Source organism: Gastrolobium bilobum, unplaced genomic scaffold (genome assembly GCF_033153095.1).
Source record: "Gastrolobium bilobum isolate Gb01-03AN ecotype WA unplaced genomic scaffold, APGP_CSIRO_Gbil_v1 utg1051, whole genome shotgun sequence".
NCBI classification, from domain to species: Eukaryota; Viridiplantae; Streptophyta; class Magnoliopsida; order Fabales; family Fabaceae; genus Gastrolobium; species Gastrolobium bilobum.
Window position 1 is genome coordinate 111,812 of NW_026897568.1, and position 23,993 is coordinate 135,804.

At 31.6% G+C, this 23,993-nt stretch overlaps 2 protein-coding genes across 2 annotated transcripts; both read right to left on the reverse strand.

The window, feature by feature from the left end:
• Positions 1–1,696: 1,696 nt before the first annotated feature.
• LOC133308174 (probable pectinesterase 29) lies at positions 1,697–11,840 on the reverse strand. Its single transcript, XM_061508778.1, has 3 exons — positions 11,745–11,840; positions 2,287–2,505; positions 1,697–1,948 (listed from the first exon to the last, which is right to left on the reverse strand). Exons 1-3 carry the CDS (start codon positions 11,838–11,840, stop codon positions 1,697–1,699), a joined length of 567 nt encoding a protein of 188 aa, XP_061364762.1.
• A 96-nt stretch (positions 11,841–11,936) lies between these two features.
• On the reverse strand, positions 11,937–22,745 carry LOC133308175 (probable pectinesterase 29). Its single transcript, XM_061508779.1, has 6 exons — positions 22,513–22,745; positions 22,083–22,242; positions 20,415–20,621; positions 19,994–20,241; positions 18,295–18,455; positions 11,937–12,148 (listed from the first exon to the last, which is right to left on the reverse strand). The coding sequence occupies exons 1-6, from the start codon at positions 22,743–22,745 to the stop codon at positions 11,937–11,939; spliced, it is 1,221 nt and encodes a 406-aa protein (XP_061364763.1).
• Positions 22,746–23,993: the final 1,248 nt, after the last annotated feature.

Consider the following 23,993-nt stretch of genomic DNA (forward strand, 5'->3'; position numbering starts at 1 on the left):
GGGTCTTTTTTAATGACAGCGGGAGTACCAAACTCTCCACTCAATGGCTTGTCGAAGGATTTCCTACATTTTAAAAGATTATGCTTAAATAGTTTTGATAATGTCAAAGCACGATGAATTCAATTTGAAAATACTAAAGTTTCAGGTTAAATAATTTTTAGATTCTTTGTAACACATTAGATATATCACTAAGCATAATTTCAAGCTCCATTGCATATCATTGTATTCCATTGCATAACATATATTTAGCTATGTTGAGTGACTTATTAAAAAAATTAAATAAACAGGTTTTTAAAAATAAAATCTAAGTCAATTAAAATATGTTTTTATAAAAACCAAAAAGTAAAAGTAATAATAATAAAACTAAATCAAGTATATATATATATATATATATATATATATATATATATATCTATATCTTACTATATAGAAAGGAGAACCAAACTTTTGAAAATTAGCTGAGGTGTCGCATTCTCCTTAAATCTCAGCTTTCTGTTCACACTAGAGGATGTCTTGAAAACTTACTTCTTTTCCATGTAGTGAACAAAATATGTATGTTTGAATTTCTGTTCGCACTAGAGGATTCTTTCCGTTTTAATGTAAAAAAAACTTTTGAAAATTAGCTGAGGTGTCGCATTCTCCTTAAATCTCAGCTTTCTGTTCACACTAGAGGATGTCTTGAAAACTTACTTCTTTTCGATATAGTGAACAAAATATATATGTTTGAATTTCTGTTCACACTAGAGGATTCTTTCCGTTTTAATGTAAAAATAGCTGAATCATTAAAACAGGTGGGTGATTTCATTTCAAAATTCAAAATTTTAAATCAGCTGACTCATTAGGTATTTTTGGGAGTTAATTAAGATCATAATGGTTAAAATGTTTTGAAATTTTCTATGTATTCATTGCATGTATAAAGACGATATTTGGTGTTGCTTTTGCCTTTTGGTCTGTATGAAATAGCATTACGCAAATAAATTAAACTGTATCATAACTCTTACCAAGAATGGTATGCACATAGTCAGAATCGTCTGAATCATCAAATAGAGGACCAGCTCCAAGGGCATAAGACAATGAATCATTAAGTTCACCCAAGTAATAAAAGACCTGAAGATCAAAAGTTAAAACATTAGATCTAAAAACAAAGCATCAAACCAACTTCAGTATCTAAAAATTAAAAACTGTATGGAAGTGAGAAAACATCTGCCCCTCAGATACAATGCTCATAAATATTAAAAGGTGGAAAACTGATACATATTTCCCGCATCTCAAATATTGCAAATATCAACATCATCAACACCTTTAACCCAAACTAGTTGAGATCTCAAACATTGCAAACTAGTGAACAATTTCCTATACTTTCATTCATTCTTTCTTCCTCTAAGTTAATTTGACACTAAGTTAACAACCAAGCTATTTAAAGGAAATGGCTTCATTAAGCAAAGACGACAGCACACAAATTTTCAATAGCAAAATTCCAGCTTATCAGTTAACTGAACAATACCTTTGATACAAGAAGTGCTGCAAGTTTCCTTTGATGATGATCAAACTCCTCGTCTTCATACAAACTCTCTCTGTTCACCACTATACTTTCACTCATTTTTTCTATAAAACTAGCATTATAGTATGTTGAGCATGAATAAATATTTTCATATAAATATGTTGGAAAAAAAAGCAAGACTAAGAAAGAGGGAATTTACTCTTGTCCAACGGAATGCCATGGTTCCCAACCAGTAGGTTTTATAATGTTGGACATATAGGTGTTATAGAAAAGAACTCTAGCGTAATCTCTCCAAGGCCTTCCTAAGTAAGTTTTCCCATTTCCAAAAACCTTGCAATCTTTGAAAACAAAACCAGTTGCATCGTTTGGATTATTTCTCCCATGTGCTGTGATATAACCAGGCCTACCTGGACCCAGTGCCGCATCAATAACAGATATGGAACACCTCTGAAAAAAATAAACAAACTAATTATACATAGAATCATGGTTTTGCAAATCCGTAGTTTATCTAAAAAAACTACTCATACATAAATACAATTTTCATAATAGGCATAAACATAAACTAAGAGATAAAGTAAGTTGGCTCAACTTCTTAGGTTGCTGTAAAAAAATTTCTTATATGCTATCAATTACAACTATGTATTATGAGTAGTACATTGTTATAATATTAAAAAAAATTATTCGCTACATCAATCGACAGACTTTTGAGGAGAGAGAAAAAAATAACTTTTAAAATTATAACTATATATTACCCTTAATACATAATTATAATTGACTATTATTACCTCAAACAAAGCATGGCCTGCACCAAAGATAAAATCAACAGCACCTTGTACGGTACAATACTTGTAGTAATGTCTTCCTGATTCGTCCCACAAAGTGTCTTGGAAACCAAAAAAGCCAACTCTATAAAAGTAAATTTTGTCACCGCATACCTTCGCCGCTACCGCAGGTGCCATGTCACTTGCCAAGTCATTAATTTTTAATGGATTGTTGTATGAATTCTGGTCAGAATAATGAGACAAATTTAAGAACTTTATCCCAACTCAATACTCTTAGGATTGATAACAAATAAAAAAGACTACAAAACTATTTAAAAAAAAAAAAAAGACTACAAAACTAAACATAGATTCTGTAACAAAAAAAATAAAAGACCAATGCTTACCCAAAAAAAAATCAAAAATCAAAAAGTGAAATGTTGAAATCCAAAAAAATAAAAAATTAGGGGAAAAAATAATATAAAAGTTTCTACAAATAAGCTTCTGAAATATTAATATCTGGACAATTCATATGTATCACTAAACTACAATAATTAGGAATTTAAAATTCATAGGTGTTAGACAAGGTGGGACATACTACACATGAAAGATAGCATTATTTATAATTTGAAACATAAATAAATGAATTGCTATTATTATTATTTGAAAATGAGAAGCTTCAATCTAAAACATTGCCTTATTGACAGAGGTAAATGGAATTTTTAGTAAAAGATACATAAATGGTTATTATTAGAATTTAATTAAATATATCACATGATTCCCGCAGATAATTCAACCGTTAATATTATTTCATCACAGATTTAAATGAAACAACAATTAGAATATTTCTCACCCTAAAACTCATGTATTTGACAAAAATATTGTCAGCCAGGAATTCGATCGTAGGACTTTCAGCGGTTGAAGCATGGTCATTCCCATCAACAATAGTGTTCCTATTTTCTCTCCTACTAGTGGGATGTAAGGCTTGTCAAATGGAATTTTCACTTTTTCCCTGAAAAAAAACAAAACATACTTTGCTTAATCCATTAAGATTTGAAAGATAGATAGAATAATTGACAATCTCAATAATCTATCGTACTTAATTCATTAAGATCTTTTAATTATAATTTTTAAATCACAATCAACTAAATTATTTTTATCATCTCTTAAATAATTGGTCTTTTGACCATTTTAATGCTACTTAAACAAACAAAGTACAAAATTGATGGAAAAGGAAATATATATATATTTTTTAAAATAATGTAACAAGACATGCACAAGGAGTGTACGTTACTTGCACATAAACAAATAATCATCAGCTACGTGATGCACTATAAATCACTCAAGAGATGTGCACAGTTTTCACTATTAAACTCCTCACGTATGCACCCCATGTTCGATATAAACTCGCACACCCTATATGTAAGAACCCGCACCGTTAATTAAGATATTTAATTAATTAATTATGCAAAAATAAGAAATGATTCCATAATTGATCCTAATAATTATTTATGAGGCTTAATAATCATAATAAGTGATTAAGAATGCTGAAAGTCGCTTTTCGGAAGAAAAGTGCAGATACCGGTTCTGCTAGTCGGTATAACTGTGTACCGAAAAAGTATCCCAGAAAATTAAATTAAGTACATGATAATTACTAGAATAATATGTAGGACTTGTAAATCGAGTTTCAAGTCCAAATATTGAGAACTGGTGCTAGAAACCGGTACTGACTTGGAAAAGCGTGTACCAGAAAGTTGCTCAGAAAATTATAAGAAAAATATGTTAATTCTTAGAAAATTATGTAGTTTCATAATCCAAAGTTTGGGATTAAAATGCTAAGCGTAGCAATTAAAGTTAATACTGCGTGCTTAAGTGAGTTTTGGCTATAAATACTCCCATTATGGGCACAAAACCCTAGGATCAGATTTCTCTACGTGAGTTGGGGCTGACCATTTGCTGGTTATTGTTCCATTGGCTTTCCCTTCCATTTCTTGAGCCAAGTTGTGATCTTTCTTGAGTTTCTTCACATTTCCACCTTGTAAACACTTGGGAGCAGCCTTGTGGGAGTGAAAGAAGGGTCTTTTCTGAGTCTTAGCCACTATTTGAGTCAGTCTTGAGGGCTAAGTTTGGAGGTTGAGTAGTGGAAGCCTTGGTCTTGCCATTTGTGAACTCCTAGTGCCTATCTTTGTGGAGAAAGGAGCCATCTATTGTGCATTTTCGTGCACCTTCTTAGTCAGAATTGTGAGGAGCTGTGTTGAGCTCCAAGAGCATCTCCATTCTGAGTTTTGAGTCTTGGTATGTTGTACCAACCTTTAACTTGAGTTTTAAGGCTTAAAAATGGAAGCTTGATGCATGTTAAGGTTAAAAGATGATAACTTGTTGTTGGGTAAGGCTTAACACACCTAGAAATGCATGATTAGGTGTTTAAAATCGGTAAAAGGGAACCTTTAAGGGATATCTTCACGGAAATGCAGAAACTGCATTCTGCCGTGAAATATCCGGATATCTGCCCGTGGAATATTTGGCCCATACTAGACCAGACTTAGCTTATGCTGTTAGTGTTGTCAGTCAGTTTATGCACGATCCAAAGGAGAAACATATGCAGGCAGTAGAGAGAATTCTTCAGTATCGAAAAGGTACTCCTGGTAAAGGGTTGTTATTCCGACGTGATGGCAATCTATCTTTAGAAGTCTACACAGATGCTGATTATGCTGGATCCGTGACTGACCGTCGTTCTACCACTGGTTATTGCATGTTTCTTTGTGGTAACTTGGTGACATGGAGAAGTAAGAAACAAGATGTGGTCGCCAGATCAAGTGCAGAAGCTGAATTTCGAGCTATGGCTCAAGGCATTTGTGAGTTACTGTGGCTGAAAATTGTACTTGATGATCTAAAAATAAAATATGAGGGACCTATGAAGCTGCTATGTGATAATAAGTCCGCTATTTGTATAGCTCATAATCCAGTTCAACATGATCGAACTAAACATATTGAGGTCGACCGCCATTTCATCAAAGAGAAACTTGATAGCGGGTTGATTACCACTCCATACATTCCCACTGGGCGTCAATTAGCTGATCTATTGACAAAGGGGCTTCCTTCAGATAGATTTCAAGAACTTGCTAGCAAGCTGGGAATGATAAATATCTATTCCTCAGCTTGAGGGGGAGTGTTGTAAATAGTAATTATGTAGTCATTTATTAGTAATTATGTAGTCATTTATTGCTGTTGTAAATAGTAATTATGTAGTCATTTATTAGTAATTATGTAGTCATTTATTTGTATTTATTTAGTCCGTTAACTTGTATATTGGGCCAAGCCCATTAGGTCAAAATTAGGTCAAGAAGTCTCTATAAATAGAGACCCCTATGTACAGATTCAAATACGATTCAATAATATTTCAAATACCCTTTTATTTCAAGTTCTTGTATGACTTGATCACTCAAATAGGGATTTGAGGGTTAGGGTTCACAATAGAAATATTGTAATTTTAATCCTAACAAGGGTAAACACTCATTCTTGCATGATCTAGATATAGGCTTGTAGGAATTACAAACTTTCATAATTCGTCGCGCTTAAAGCTTAATATGAAAGGAATTACTAAGACATTATGATTCTAATTGAGTTAAATAGTTAAAGGTACTAAGACATTAGGATTTAACTAACCAATTAATTAGAAGATGAATTGTTTGAAACAATTGGGATAAATTATTATTGAAATTAATTTAAACTACTCAAGGGAGATCATATGTGAAGTATACCCTAGTTGTAGTCTCGTTATTGATTTCTTAAAATTCGTTTTAATTCTCTGCGTTCGTGTTCGAGTTTTATTTTAATTGTAATTATCTTTATTTTTATTTCAAGTAAAAATTATTCTTCTCTATACCTATTGGTTTGTCCAAATTAAGGGGAATAGTGAGAATATTGTTTGGTGCAATTAATCCTTGTGAGACAATAACTCTACTCATTACTCTATTACTTATATGATAAGTATACTTGCCGAGATAGCAACAAGGAGAAATGTTTTAAGGAGATTAAAAGAAGAAAGAAAGGAGAGGAGAGAGAGAAACATACTGCAAAGGAAGAATACTACCTTGCTAAGAATGACAGTGTTGAGATTTGCTCTTTTACTAAAGCCCAATTGAGTCTAGTGTGTAAGAAGAATCCAAAAATCCTAGAGCCATTCAATTTAGGGCTAGGGTTTTTTGGAACCCATATATATTCTACATTATAGTCATCAGTCTCTTAGGTCTTCACTGTGTAATTGCAGAGGCTAAGGTAAGGTCATCTCTGTGTAGTGAATGAGTGCCCACACACCAGCCCTACTCCCCCGTGAGAGATAATCTGAAAGATCTACCACTAGTCAACTTCAAGGATATTGTTCGTGCAAAGGAGAGCAATTCATAAAGAGGAATCAAACACAAGGAGATACTGCACAGATCTGCGCGACAAGAGATAAATAGAAAACGATGATGATTCGTTGCGTCCCAAACCTCAACGGTCTAAACGCTTCCGTAGATCCAATTGCGCCTACAGACATAAGAAGCATATATATATATATATATATATATATATATATATATATATGTATATATATATATGGGAGAGATCATTTGACTCCAGAGTAAGACTTATAGTTTAGGAAGTTATCATAATTAATTAATTATTAATTACAGTATAAATGACAACCGTTGATTTCCGTCAATTAACAGCTGAGATGTAGAGTAACACTTAAAAATCTTACTTTTGAGTCAAAAGAACCCTCCCTATACATATATATATATATATATATATATATATATATATATATATCAAAGAGAAGCTCGTTTCTATTTTTGTGTAAAAAAAATATAAACTGAATTTATTAAATATTATTTCTAACCATTTCTGTTTCATATACTTAAAAATAAAATATTGCTGAAAATGTAGTGATATACACCCATATATAGGTTAAATGCTTGATTCAAAACTTAACTCATTTACACTCTACAAATTTATCAGGATTCTATGTTGTACCGATCCATATTTCACTTGAATTATATGTTTTAATCTTTAGTCCATGATTTCATTCTCAACAAGCATAACTTGTACATTTATGGAGCGTTTGGTAGAGGAGAAATTATTTTTATCCCAGAATTTCGATTTTCAAAAATATGATTTTCACATTCAGTTTACGATAATATTCAAAAATTTAAAATTTAAAAAAATTCAATTTCTCAAAAATTCAAAAAAAAAAACCGTGTACCAAATGTTCCATGGTATTCTTCTTCTTTTCGCCCCATATCTTGGAGGTATATATTTGTGGATTTCAACAATTTTTTTTTTGTTGAGATAATTCAATCCGTTTATCGTTTTACGACTAATCCGATTCGATGCAAATTCTGGAATTAAGACTTTAAATTTCTCTAAAAAATAAAACTAAAAAAAATCTAACAGATGTTCTTATCTCCATATAGTCAATAGAAAGGCAAAGAAAATCTAACACGATTGTCTGAAGTCTGAACGCCATTCAAGTCAAAAACTTCTTATGGGCAGACAGAAAGGATAAGTAGTCCAGGACCGGATTCATTGAATTTAGTGGAGTATTTGGATGAAAATATGCCTTCGCTTATAATAAAGGAACCATAATTAAAATCAGAAATCAGAATAATAAAAGACTGAAGAATGATTACGTTGAAGATTCGATTAGGACTCAATTAATTGAAACTTCTCTGTTATGTGATCCTGAACGACCTGAGTATTGTTGCCTTGCTAACAGTTGTGCAAGTAATGCGCGCAAGTATACGCGACAACAAGTAATATAGGGCTGTTATAAGTCCCAGATATCGTTCCCACAAGGATCGTTGGCGTTTTGAAATGACTAAAGTTTGTAATTGCTTAAAACTGAGTTGATATTTGAAAATAAAAGAAATAAAAATTGTAAGGTAAGAATAATCTAGAATGGATCTAAAATAATACTGTTCACTTTTCTTTTAAAATTTTTCTGAATTACTTTCCTAAGTTATAAAATAAGAATGAAGAATGGAGCAACTTAAATGAAAGATGTGACAAAAATTTTGAAAACGGAATAGAGATTGAAATATGAAATAACAAAGGAAATTGGAAAATCTGAATTGATAAAGAGGTTTAAAAAGGTGGGTTGAGTTCTGGCTCTCCTTCCCCACAGTGCTTGAAAAATAATTTGATTAACAAAAAGCTCATTCTAAGATTCTCAGTTAACAGGACTGTATTGTTAATTTTTAATCTCTTAAAAATTATTTTATCCCAAAGTTGCCCACTTCCATATCTCTATGCCAAGTGGGATTAGGACTCTTGAGATTCAGGTCCAATATTACATGAGGACTCATTCATTTCTGAATTGAGATCCCTTAGATGATTTCTCATCTAAGTCCATGTGTCTAATGCAGAATCCAGAATTAATTGTTTCTCAACAACTAAATCCTAACCAAACATCTGACAATTGGCCAAAATGCAGATAATTTTAAACATTAGAAACAACATTAAACAACTGAGATATAAACATTAAAACCAGGAAATCAAATATTTGACAAGCATTGAGGTTTGGGTATCACCTAAACCCAACCTCTAAAAAGTTAGCCACTATCCATATGGATGAGGCTTACACACAGTAACAGAGAACTACAGAAATCACAAAATACAAATTCTAAAAACTAAAATTACAGCACTGGCCTAACAACCGGCAATCTCAGTGCTGTAAAGACATGCATCAAGTTCATCAAATGAACCAGAATCTCATTACAAAACAGAAATTAAAAGAAAATCAAAAATTATTCAGAAAACAAAAACTAAGAAAAACCATAAATCAGAAACAGAAGAGAGCAGCCCCGATGACTCACTCCTATTTCCCTTTTTATAGGGCTCTTTGCACACTATCCTCTTTTTCTCCAGCTCAGCAATATGACGCGCTGCTGCAAATGAGTGGTCCCCACAGTGCTCCACTCCTCTGCTCTTACAAATCGGATGGAATTGTCGTTCCTTCAACCCGTACAATAACGTGTGCTCACAATCGCTCCAGCATCCACTAAGTAACGGATCTTTGTTTGGCTTTTTCTGAATCCAAAAATAGTGGCTAGGGTTTTCGTGATTTCTTTTTCTTCATGGACTGTGGGTATGGGTCAAGATGAACCGTGGACAAAGGATATTCTGACCTTCTGAATCGATTTGGGGCAGGGATTAGGGATGGCTGAAGTGGGTTCTGATTGCACGACGTGGGTTCGCTAGGGTTTGCGTTTTCTTTTCTTTTCTTCACGTTTCTGCCGCAGACTTCTCTTTCCTTCCCTTTTTTTCTTTTCCTTTTCTTGCTTTCTTTCTTCCTTTCCTTTTGGGCTTTTTTAGGTCCGGCTCATCACTTCCCTGTACTTCTTTTTTTTTATGCTGACTTCTTTTCTTTCCTCTAATGGGTATTTCTGATGAAAAAGGAAAATGGGCCTGAAAAATGGAATGTTACAGCCCATTAGCACTTTAATCAATAAATTCAACTCAGTGTAAATTTGGGGCTTTTACTAACATAAAAAGTATTCTTTTATTTCTATTTGCACATTAAAACCATATGTTTCAAGTCTCATTTAAGAGACTTATCAAGTATATTTAAGTTGGGTATACAAAATTTTATACAAATAAAAAATTAATATATATATCAACAGTTATAGTTAAGCAAATTAATAACTAAGATTTGATATAAGATTTCTTATTCTTATACTGATATAAGAATAACATAATATATATAATCTATATTCAATTTTTGTTAAATATCAAGTTATCAACCAATAACTAAAGCCCTATTGGACTTGATTAATTCAATTTTAGATTTGAGTCTCTTCACCTCTTAATAAATTACAATCAAGATTGTTGAATCGCAATACATATCGTGTATTATTTGACAGAATTTTTGTATCGCGTATTATGAAACGTATCAATTCGTAAGATACAGAAATATTATAAAAAGTAATTTAAAAATATATAATATAATTAATATCATATAAATTCAAATTCCAAAAAAGATACAATAAACAAAATACATAAATAATTAAAGTGCAAACCAATTATTCTCCTACTCATCAATCATTAAGACTAATATTATCACTACTATCACTATCACTCTCTATCAGTAACATAACTAATCCATCATCCTCTTCCAAAAAAGACCCTTTTAATTATTATTTTTAATTTAAACCGCAAATAAAATCTTCATTTATTTCTTTTATATTAAGATTATAAATTTTAATTTAATTTTTGTATCGTATGATACATATATCGTATCATATGATACACATATCGTATCGTTTGATATAAACCTCTTTATGATATATTCCATGATACATATCATTAAGCTTATGAATCGTATTATATCGTGTATCGTAAGATATTAATAACTATGATTACAACTATGAAAAATTGAATTATTAAATCCTGAGATCTAACTACGACAACGATAAACTAACAACCCTTAAGTATATTCAAGTCCTCTTAAATTGTGATTCTATGTTTTAATCTTCGGCCACAGTTCGCCCTTCGTCTTTTTTCCCCAATATTTAAAACCGGTGGTGTCAATCTTGGAGGAAACATTTGTGAAAGTGTTCAATGAACCTTAAAAATAAAAATATATATAGATTTGGTAATTAGAAAAAATCATTGAGAAAATCAATATACTTAAAAAATGTATTTTATTTTATTGGTGAAAACTTAAAAATATAAATTTAAACAAGTAGAAGATTATACTTAATACCTCTTCCAACCAATTTTCTTATTAAGATTAACTCAATTAGTATTGTCCAAACATTTAAGAAAAACAAAAAACAAAAAAAAATTCTTGCTCAAGCAAAATGGTCAAAACTAAGATAATTTAGCCATGGATTCAAGCAAGTTTAGGGGACCACACAGTATAGGGGTCAAGGCATTAGGAGAGGGCATGCAAATGCAAGTGGAAGACCGTTTTTTAGGGAGGGAACCCTCACTTGTCATAGCAGTCATTCCCTAGAGTAGAATAAACACGCACCTGTCTCGTGTGTGACTACATAGGCTTTTGCAGCATGACATGATGATCTTTTTTGAACTTTGAAATATATACACTTTCATGGGTCATTGACCATGTTGCCACCTTTTTAATAAAAAATTACCGGATTGCCACGTCAGAAATTTTTTTTGTCAAAATGCCACGTCACAATTTCGCTGGTCTGACAAGCGGGAATGGTATTAAAAGGTGGAAAACTGATACATATTTCCCGCATCTCAAATATTGCAAATATCAACATCATCAACACCTTTAACCCAAACTAGTTGAGATCTCAAACATTGCAAACTAGTGAACAATTTCCTATACTTTCATTCATTCTTTCTTCCTCTAAGTTAATTTGACACTAAGTTAACAACCAAGCTATTTAAAGGAAATGGCTTCATTAAGCAAAGACGACAGCACACAAATTTTCAATAGCAAAATTCCAGCTTATCAGTTAACTGAACAATACCTTTGATACAAGAAGTGCTGCAAGTTTCCTTTGATGATGATCAAACTCCTCGTCTTCATACAAACTCTCTCTGTTCACCACTATACTTTCACTCATTTTTTCTATAAAACTAGCATTACTTTATGTTGAGCATGAATAAATATTTTCATATAAATATGTTGGAAAAAAAAGCAAGACTAAGAAAGAGGGAATTTACTCTTGTCCAACGGAATGCCATGGTTCCCAACCAGTAGGTTTTATAATGTTGGACATATAGGTGTTATAGAAAAGAACTCTAGCGTAATCTCTCCAAGGCCTTCCTAAGTAAGTTTTCCCATTTCCAAAAACCTTGCAATCTTTGAAAACAAAACCAGTTGCATCGTTTGGATTATTTCTCCCATGTGCTGTGATATAACCAGGCCTACCTGGACCCAGTGCCGCATCAATAACAGATATGGAACACCTTTGAAAAAAATAAACAAACTAATTATACATAGAATCATGGTTTTGCAAATCCGTAGTTTATCTAAAAAAACTACTCATACATAAATACAATTTTCATAATAGGCATAAACATAAACTAAGAGATAAAGTAAGTTGGCTCAACTTCTTAGGTTGCTGTAAAAAAATTTCTTATATGCTATCAATTACAACTATGTATTATGAGTAGTACATCGTTATAATATTAAAAAAAATTCTTCGCTACATCAATCGACAGACTTTTGAGGAGAGAGAAAAAAATAACTTTTAAAATTATAACTATATATTACCCTTAATACATAATTATAATTGACTATTATTACCCCAAACAAAGCATGGCCTGCACCAAAGATAAAATCAACGGCACCTTGTATGGTACAATACTTGTAGTAATGTCTTCCTGATTCGTCTCACAAAGTGTCTTGGAAACCAAAAAAGCCAACTCTATAAAAGTAAATTTTGTCACCGCATACCTTCGCCGCTACCGCAGGTGCCATGTCACTTGCCAAGTCATTAATTTTTAATGGATTGTTGTATGAATTCTGGTCAGAATAATGAGACAAATTTAAGAACTTTATCCCAACTCAATACTCTTAGGATTGATAACAAATAAAAAAGACTACAAAACTATTTAAAAAAAAAAAAAGACTACAAAACTAAACATAGATTCTGTAACAAAAAAAATAAAAGACCAATGCTTACCCAAAAAAAAATCAAAAATCAAAAAGTGAAATGTTGAAATCCAAAAAAATAAAAAATATTAGGGGAAAAAATAATATAAAAGTTTCTACAAATAAGCTTCTGAAATATTAATATCTGGACAATTCATATGTATCACTAAACTACAATAATTAGGAATTTAAAATTCATAGGTGTTAGACAAGGTGGGACATACTACACATGAAAGATAGCATTATTTATAATTTGAAACATAAATAAATGAATTGCTATTATTATTATTTGAAAATGAGAAGCTTCAATCTAAAACATTGCCTTATTGACAGAGGTAAATGGAATTTTTAGTAAGATACATAAATGGTTATTATTAGAATTTAATTAAATATATCACATGATTCCCGCAGATAATTCAACCGTTAATATTATTTCATCACAGATTTAAATGAAACAACAATTAGAATATTTCTCACCCTAAAACTCATGTATTTGACAAAAATATTGTCAGCCAGGAATTCGATCGTAGGACTTTCAGCGGTTGAAGCATGGTCATTCCCATCAACAATAGTGTTCCTATTTTTCTCTCCTACTAGTGGGATGTAAGGCTTGTCAAATGGAATTTTCACTTTTTCCCTGAAAAAAAACAAAACATACTTTGCTTAATCCATTAAGATTTGAAAGATAGATAGAATAATTGACAATCTCAATAATCTATCGTACTTAATTCATTAAGATCTTTTAATTATAATTTTTAAATCACAATCAACTAAATTATTTTTATCATCTCTTAAATAATTGGTCTTTTGACCATTTTAATGCTACTTAAACAAACAAAGTACAAAATTGATGGAAAAGGAAATATATATATATTTTTTAAAATAATGTAACAAGACATGCACAAGGAGTGTACGTTACTTGCACATAAACAAATAATCATCAGCTACGTGATGCACTATAAATCACTCAAGAGATGTGCACAGTTTTCACTATTAAACTCCTCACGTATGCACCCCATGTTCGATATAAACTCGCACACCCTATATGTAAGAACCCGCACCGTTAATTAAGATATTTAATTAATTAATTATACAAAAATAAGAAATGATTCCATAATTGATCCTAATAATTATTTATGAGGCTTAATAATCATAATAAGTGATTAAGAATGCTGAAAGTCGCTTTTCGGAAGAAAAGTGCAGATACCGGTTCTGCTAGTCGGTATAACTGTGTACCGAAAAAGTATCCCAGAAAATTAAATTAAGTACATGATAATTACTAGAATAATATGTAGGACTTGTAAATCGAGTTTCAAGTCCAAATATTGAGAACTGGTGCTAGAAACCGGTACTGACTTGGAAAAGCGTGTACCAGAAAGTTGCTCAGAAAATTATAAGAAAAATATGTTAATTCTTAGAAAATTATGTAGTTTCATAATCCAAAGTTTGGGATTAAAATGATAAGCGTAGCAATTAAAGTTAATACTGCGTGCTTAAGTGAGTTTTGGCTATAAATACTCCCATTATGGGCACAAAACCCTAGGATCAGATTTCTCTACGTGAGTTGGGGCTGACCATTTGCTGGTTATTGTTCCATTGGCTTTCCCTTCCATTTCTTGAGCCAAGTTGTGATCTTTCTTGAGTTTCTTCACATTTCCACCTTGTAAACACTTGGGAGCAGCCTTGTGGGAGTGAAAGAAGGGTCTTTTCTGAGTCTTAGCCACTATTTGAGTCAGTCTTGAGGGCTAAGTTTGGAGGTTGAGTAGTGGAAGCCTTGGTCTTGCCATTTGTGAACTCCTAGTGCCTATCTTTGTGGAGAAAGGAGCCATCTATTGTGCATTTTCGTGCACCTTCTTAGTCAGAATTGTGAGGAGCTGTGTTGAGCTCCAAGAGCATCTCCATTCTGAGTTTTGAGTCTTGGTATGTTGTACCAACCTTTAACTTGAGTTTTAAGGCTTAAAAATGGAAGCTTGATGCATGTTAAGGTTAAAAGATGATAACTTGTTGTTGGGTAAGGCTTAACACACCTAGAAATGCATGATTAGGTGTTTAAAATCGGTAAAAGGGAACCTTTAAGGGATATCTTCACGGAAATGCAGAAACTGCATTCTGCCGTGAAATATCCGGATATCTGCCCGTGGAATATTCGGATATGGGATATCCGGATATGATATCCGGATATATATATTCGGATATGGGGTTTTGGGATATCTGGATATTGTATATTCGGATATGGGATTCTCGATATCCGGATATTGAATATCCGGATATGTACAGTGAGATATCCGGATATTGCATATCCGGATATGGTCCCGAGGAGTATCCAGATATTCTGGGATTTCGCAGAACAGTAGCTGTGCTGTGCATACAGTAGGCTATTGGGGGTTTGTAGACCCTAGATTGATGAAGTTGAACTTCTGTATTTAATGGATTAAGCCAGAATCATGAGATTAAGGGCTTGTGGCTTTGTTAGAAGCTTTAAGACTTGAAAACGTAATGAAAAGGCGTTGTCTTTAATGTGTATGCATGTGGTACATGTTTATTGATTTATATTTGGTCCATATCAGATTGTGATCTGCTGTGATTGGACTTTGAGCTTGTGGAAATAAGATTAAATTTAACGCTAACCGCGACGACTGTTGTTTGGATGATAACATTGTTGTCGTTGTTGGATGTGTAAATATTTCTTTCACACAATTTTTTTCTTTGTTCTTGTCGTTTTTTATTTACTAATTTGATCATTTCTTAATATCATATATATATATATATATATATATATATATATATAAGAAAAATATTTCTCAAGCTGTTTGAGATATATTTATCTCCGGTCACTCTAAAACTACGTCGTTTTATTTATTTATTTCTTTGTATTAATTGATTCACCTTTGAATGGTTATGATTTCTTTTTTCTCTCTCTTTCTTTATCACTATTGATTCAACTTTGTACGGTGATGATTTAGTAGCCGTATATATACATACATATATATATATACATATTTATGGGAAAAATATTTCTGCAGTTAATGCAGATAAGTTATCTGCATTTATTCCCAAAATGACGTCGTTTTGGTATTGAAATCTCAAAAAATTATTAAGTAAAAGACTATTATAACCGTGAAATAAATTAAAATTACAAAAATACTATGATTTCCGTCCCAAAACGACGTCGTATTGATTTACTGCAGATAGCTTATCTGCAGTTACTGCAGAAAAAATGAACCTATATATATATGAGTTCACTTTTTCTGCAGTTACTGTAGATAAGTTAAATGCAGTAAGCCCAATGTGACATCGTTTTGGGGCATAAATCATGATATTTTGTAATTTTGATTTATTTCAGGGTTATAATAGTCTTTATATTTATAACTTTTTAAGATTTCAATACCAAAACGACGTCGTTTTAGGAATAAATGCAGATAACTTATCTGCATTAATTGCATAAATATTTTTCCATATATATATATATATATATATAGATATATATAGGGATAAGATCATTTGACACCGGTGTCAAACTTTGAAAATTGACACGAAATCCTAACTGATAATTTCCGTCAATCAACGGTTATAATTTATTGGGAATCAAACTTATTAATTAACTATTATTTTCAATAAATGATAACTGTTGATTGGCAGAAATCAACGGTTAGGATTTGGTATTAAACTTTAAAGTTTGACCCTAGTATCAAAGGATCATTGATGTGAGTCTAGCAGATGATGTTTTCTAACTTAAAAGAAGCAAGGAATTAATAATAAATGTGTGAAAATAGTCATTAAATGCAATAAATATTGATTATTTCTTCTCAATCATCATCTCACTCAAGTTATATGTTAAATTGTAGGAAACGCCGCAAAAAGGAGCAAAAATGGAGAAACCAAATTTTTCGCTGGCGCACGACGCGCGGTACTGGCGCACGCCACTCCAGAGTTGGCGCCCGGGGCGCCAAAGTGACGATTTGCTTCTGTTTCGGCCGCGCACGGCGTTCGGGAGGTGGCGCACAGCGCCAACCCGGCGCCCGGCGCGCGGGAGTTGGCGCACGGCGCGCGGGACTGGCGCACGGCACTCCAGAGTTGGTGCCCGGGGCGCCGTTGACAGATTCATCTTCTGTTTCTCCCAAGTTTGGGGCGCCAGGCTTGGTGCCCCGTGCGTGGGCGATATAATTTTTACTGCGAATCACCCAAAATAAGGCCCAATTGGGGTGCAAGTGAAAAGAGGTTTTCCCAAAACCTAATAAAAGGATGGAGAAACAGAAGAAGAACAACTTTTCTGACAATCAAGAGGAGAAAAACAACAAAGAGAGTGGAGATTCCAGGATTCGATCGATCAAGACGGAAGATCTTCATCTTCCCTTTCTCTTCTAGGTTTTAAATGCTACTTTATTTTATTAGTATCATAATTAATTCTTAAAAATAATACAAATTTTGTAACATGTGATTACTTTATTCTAATTTGCTTCCACCTTGTGTCGATATATTTTTTATGCCAATGATGAGTTCCTAAAGCAAAATTAAGGGCAATAGGAAAGTAATTAAAAAGTCCCAACGTGGGAGAATTAATGTGATGTTAGGTGATATTCATATCATTTACTTTAAAATTTGAGAAAATAAAATTCAGATTTAATATTTGACTTTGAATTTCACCTAAAAAATAGAGATTAAAGATCACTTGCAAATGGGCCAAAGAGCAACAGACATTAAGATACATTGTCAAAAGTAGTAATCTAAAGACTACAAGTGATAACTGAATTTTGGTTAATAAAAAAATATAAATATGTATGAATATTGACAGTGGATTGCAAGCTAACTTTCTTGTATAAGTTTAATTTGTTATTCTGTTTATACAATAATTATTTTATTTCCACATTTCAGCTGGAAGAAAAGAAAGAGTGAAGTGTTTCATTTCAGCAATTTTCTGTTTTTTTTGTGTGTATAAATCCATTTTTTTTATCTCAGTAGAAATGATTTTAATATTTTATTTTATTGGTTGTCAGAGTGATCGAATTATTATAAATTACTAGTTCTTAGAGTTGGTGACATTAAGGGTGTGGCACATATAGATTTCAACGCTTGGACGACGCGTCAAAAGGCCACTAAAAACAAAGACCTTACACGAGGAAGTTTTGGTTAATGCTCCAATGAGTAATTGGAAAAAGAAGTCTCTAACTTCAACTAAACAACTCATCAATGGATATCACAAAGAAAAAGAGCAAAAGAACTTATTAAATAAAAATAAATGAGTAATTGGAATATAAGAGTCTCCAATGACCAAGTCATCAATGAATCACAACTAAAAGAGATAAACAAATTACTAAATGAAAGAAATACATGGTTATGAACACAAACTACCGTGGTTCTTCTCATGCAATTTCAGCTAAAGATACTCTTAATTTTCTTTTTTATTTTATTCGGAACCCTACCAATAATTCTTAATCTGTCAACCCATCCTTCAGTGTCAATGAATTTCAAACTTGCTAACTCCTTAACTGTTGATAAACCCAACTTCGTAGTCCAATTCACTCGCTTGGATGTTTTAGCACCAGGTCCAAAATTGTCATACTCCGCAAACGTTATGCGATCCCTGCAATTTTTTATATCAAAAAATGAATCCCCTAGCAGAGAAATTAAAAGACATACAAAAGGAAAAAAAAACAAAACAAAACAAAACGTTGACGTGTTGTATTCTTAAAGAAAAAAAAAATTACTGAAAATAATGTCAAATATTTTCAAATAAAGATGTATTAAAGTGTTTTTTTTTCTTTTAGGTATGTTCAATTTCATTTGTAACGTAAAAACGGGTGTGAATCCTCTCATTTGTTATTTAATATGATAATGTGATATGAGAGTATCCTACAAGTGAATCAACAGTGATCAGGGATGAGAAAAAAAATATATATGAATAGGAAGTTACAAAAAATTTCACATTTAATTTGGTACTTGATGATTAGGATTCTTCTACATGAGGTGATAATGTTAAATGATACCGACAATGTTATTAAAACCGGCCCGGTCATAGACCCGGTCGAGGTACCGGGTCACTGGGTCACTAGTTCAACCAGTGGATCACTAGTTCAACCGCATGACCCGGTAATTATATACAATTTTATAATTTATATTAAAAAATTATAAACATACTCACATATCTAAAAAAAATGATAAAAATTTCAAATATTTTAATACAAAAAATAATAAATCACATATTATTATCAAATAAAAAATCAAACAAAAATATAATGATCGTGATACGAGGCTTTAGGTTCAGAAAATGACATCTCTAACTATAAATTAATTCAAAATTTTCTGCATAATACATAATTGAAGGTACATAACTTATGTAAGTCAATAGGTAAAAAAATCCAAATATGTCTATTATGATGTTTTTTGAAAAAAAAAATTAGAATTTTTTTAGGACTGGGCCGGGTCACCGTTTTTATGAAAACCGGCCGGGTCGGATCGAGTCGCACCGATTCTGATGCATGACCGGTCTATTGCTTCTACCGGGCTGGTTATATGACCGGTTTATCGATTCTCGGGTCGACCCGGCCGGGTCGATCTAGTTTTAATAACTATGGATACATTATCCATTTCCATAAAACACATCTAATTTTTTTTCTAAAAAAAGGAAGAAATTAACTTTTCTTTATTACCCTGGGATCTATTTTACAATATAAGGATAGAGGGGAAACATTTTGCCATTTTAAAAAATCTAAATTAAGTCATTTTATCTCCTTATAACTATATATTCTGGGAAATACATAGTTATAATATTAAAGTTGTATTTTTTTATGAAGAGTGAGAAAAAATACAACTTTAATATTATAACTATAACTCCCTGAAATACATAGTTAGAAGAGGATAAAATGACATAACTTGGGTCCATTAAAAGGACAAACTATTTTCCCAAAGATAAAACATCCGTACAAGTTACAATTCAAGCGTTTCTAGTAGAAAGTTTTATGTTAAGTTCTACATATTAAACTAGCATTATTATATGGGTTTAGTGTGTGTCATTCAAAATGATAGTTCTTTTTCCCTTATTATATATGTTGAACATGAATTAATGTAGTCACATAACTACGCTTTTGTTGAGAAAACAAGAGTAAGAAAAAGTGAACTTACTCGTGTCCAGCGGAATACCATGCATCCCAACCACTAGGTTGTACAATGGAGGACATATAGGTATTGTAGAAGAGAACTCTAGAGTAATCTCCCCATGCCCTTCCCAAGTAAATTGACCCAGTTCCAAACACCTTACAATCTTTGAAAACAAAACCATTTGAATCTTTTGGACTTGATCTCCCTTGTGCTGTGATATAACCAGGCCAACCTGGACCTAGTGCCCCATCAATAACATATATGGCACAACTCTACAAAAACAAATAAATAAATGAGTTATACTATAGAATCATGGTTTTGCTAATGCTTATAATATTCAAAATAATTAATTACTCAAATCTTAACATGCACACAAATGCTATTAATTAATTATTTTCATAGGCATAAACATGAACAAGAGAAAAATAAATAGCTTTAGTATTACCTCAAATAAAGCCTGGCCTCTGCCAAAGATAAAATCAATAGCACCTTGTATGGTACAAAGCTTGTAGTAATGTCTTCCCGATTCGTCCCACAAAGTGTCTTGCATACCAAAGAAACCAACTCTAAAAAAGTAACACTTGTCGCCCGTTACCATTGCAGCTACGGCAGGTGTTACGGGATTACTATTCATTGGATTGTTGTATGAATTCTGGTTCACATTAAGAGACAAATTTTAGAACTCTATCACAACTCAATATTTTTTTGGGTTGATGAAAAGGGCTACAAAAATTAACATAGATTCAACCCCACAAAAAATAAAGAATAGAAAACTAAACACAGATTAAGAACCAACAAAAAGGAGATTTCTATAGAGACAATCTATTAAGTAAATCTTCACCCACACACACATATATATATATATATATCTTCAATCAAATTTTTTACGTGAAATCCTCAATGATACTGAATGGTTAAATATTAAAAAAATTGTTATATCAAAATTTGTGAATATTTATAAAAATAAAGAAATACAAAATTCACATGTTAAAATTTTGTAAAGTTTCAACAAAATATCCATTACCCATACTCACGTGTCCATACATTATTATTAAGGAAACTTTCTATTTAATTGACTGTTTTCATTAACTAATTTTAATGAAATTAAAATCATGTGTCTAAACCTTAATATTAAGGAAACTTTACGTACAAAAATTTTGAACAATGACATACACTAGTGCATACACAATCATTAAAAGTTTTTGTACTAATTTAACCAAACATTATCCTTGTTGAATAAAAAATTTAATTTTTTTCTCCGTGCATCGCACGAATAATGCACTAGTAATTTATAATAATTCGATAACTCTAAGTGAGATTATGGATAATTATTATTATTAATTAGGGAAACTTTATTATTTTCATTGCTAATTTTTATGAAATTAAAATCATGTGTCTAAACTTAATATTAAGGAAACTTTCTATTAGTTGAGAACTTTAAATAATTTTAATTGTATTGAAATTAAAATTTTAAAATGTATTCATATCTATAATCTCTGGGAAAAAGTGAATGTCCATCCAGAAAAAAATTGAGTCGCACTAAATAACAGATCAAGAAGTGAAAATGACGAAAGACAATTGTGCATATATAATACTTTAGGGGGGAAAGTTTCTGCAAATAAACTTCTATAACAATAGTTACAGGGCAATAAATAGATTATGCCTAGAATTCTAATATTTATTAACCAAAGAATTGTTCATATTTTAATCAAATCAATATTATATATTATTCTTTGTCAAAAATAAAATTAATTCTTATGAGTGGGTTTTGAACTAACTCCACCAACCACTAAAGACCAAAATATTGTACCTTAGTTAAATAATTCTAGTTCTTAATACATTCCTAGTTTGAGTTTGACACTAGAATAGGGGACGAGAAAACAAATGTGAAACAAGGGCAACCAAACACACACTTCCTGTGCACACATGCATTACAAAAACATATAGGTCAAAATTGTGGTGGAATATACAAGAAATAAAAAATAACATATTTATAATTTAAAATAAAAATTAATGCATTATTATCATCACGAAGTTTTTAGAGCATTGAGCATTGTCCATTGAAAGAAAATAAAAAAGTTTTAAATGAAGCAGCAAGTAGAGCAATTCTTACCCTAAAGCTCATGGATTTGATAACAATATTGTCAGCCAAGATTGAGAATGTAGGACTTTGATCGGTTGCCGTATGGTCATCCCAGTCAACTAAAGTTGACCTCTTTCCATCTCCTTTTAGTATAATGTAAGGCTTATCCAGAGGAATCTTCACTTTTTCTCTGAAAAAAAAAAACACAAAATAAAACAAGTTTTTCAATCAGTTCATTGAGATTTGAGGCATTGAATTATTAAAAATCACAATAATCTATCATACATGATTGGTTTATATCTTCTAATAAAATTTTAAATCCTAGCCAATTAAATTATTTTTTTATCATATCTTAATTGATTATATTATGTTTTTCTAGGTCAATTTTAAATTTTACAACTGAAACAAAAAAACATATACTGCATGATTTCATATGAAATTCATAGAGGAGAATATTTACCTGTAGGTACCTTCATTCACTTTGATGTTGACCCAATGTCTGTTGTTGGAAGGGATTGAATCAATAGCAGATTGTATGGTAGAGAAGTTTCCATGCCCTGATTGATCCACAACTATTTTGGTATAAGGAAGGATTTTTTTTCCAACCTTTCTGTAAATCTGAGCATTAGCTAGCTCTACTTTCAACCCCACCAAGAGAAAGAGACAAGCAAAGAAACACCAACGAAGATTCATCATGATGGATCAAACAAAAAAGATCAGATCTTGTGTGGAGTGCTTCAAGAAGAAAAAGGAATAGCCCTCACACCACACAAGCCCTGACAAGACAACTTTTTTGCATTTGATTGAAACTGCAAAGATTAATCCGTATTTAAAGACAAATTTCCATATGCTGTGGAGGGAAAAATTAAAATAAAATCAAAGGTATATAAAAGGAAAATGCGTAATTACAGCAGAAATGGTTTCATATAAGGAAACAAATCTTTAATCATGGCCATGATTTCCCAAATTTAATATTTTATATTTATTTCTACCTTTGTATGAGTATGATTTTCCATATTTAATGCTTTCACTTTAAATTTGGGAAATCATGACCATACAAAGATGAAAATAAATATAACCGTTGGATCAACATAAACGATCTAACGGTGAGATTGACTGGGTGTCACATGGGTGTAACATAACTTGGGTGTCACAATATCCTATCCCATATATATATATATATATATATATATATATATATATATATATATATATATAAAAGTTAATTGTTTAGTCGCAAGACTTAATATTATGTTCTGTCACCTAAACATTAGGTCATTTTAAGTAAGAAAAAAATTGTGTCATTTGCGTTCAAAGTTTCCATCAAATAATAGTTCCTTGAAAGATTAAAATGAAAAAAAATAACACTTCCACACACAGCCACACACACTTGTGTATCACTCTATTACTAATAAATTAATCCCATAAATAAAATAATAATAATCACATATATGGAATCAATAATTGTAAATACAAAATTAATCACCATTAATTCATTACAGAAACAATCATCTATAATGACTCATATCCATAATTAATACTAAAATTATCCATGATTGACATCCATAATCAATTGAGATGTAATTCCTACACCTCTGCCCTCACTAAAGAAGATTTACTTAATTTTTATCATATTAATTAATTGTTTTTCGTTATTTATACAAACAGATTTAGTTGTAATTCCTATTAACCAAATGTATCACAATAATAATTAAGCATATCAGTTGGAAATAAGATTAAATTTAACGCTAACCGCGGCGACTGCTGTTTGGATGATAACATTGTTGTCGACTTGTCGTTGTTGGATGTGTAAATATTTCTTTCACACAATTTTTTTCCTTTGTTCTTGTCGTTTTTTATTTACTAATTTGATCATTTCTTAATATCATATATATATATATATATATATATATAAGAAAAATATTTCTCAAGCTACTTGAC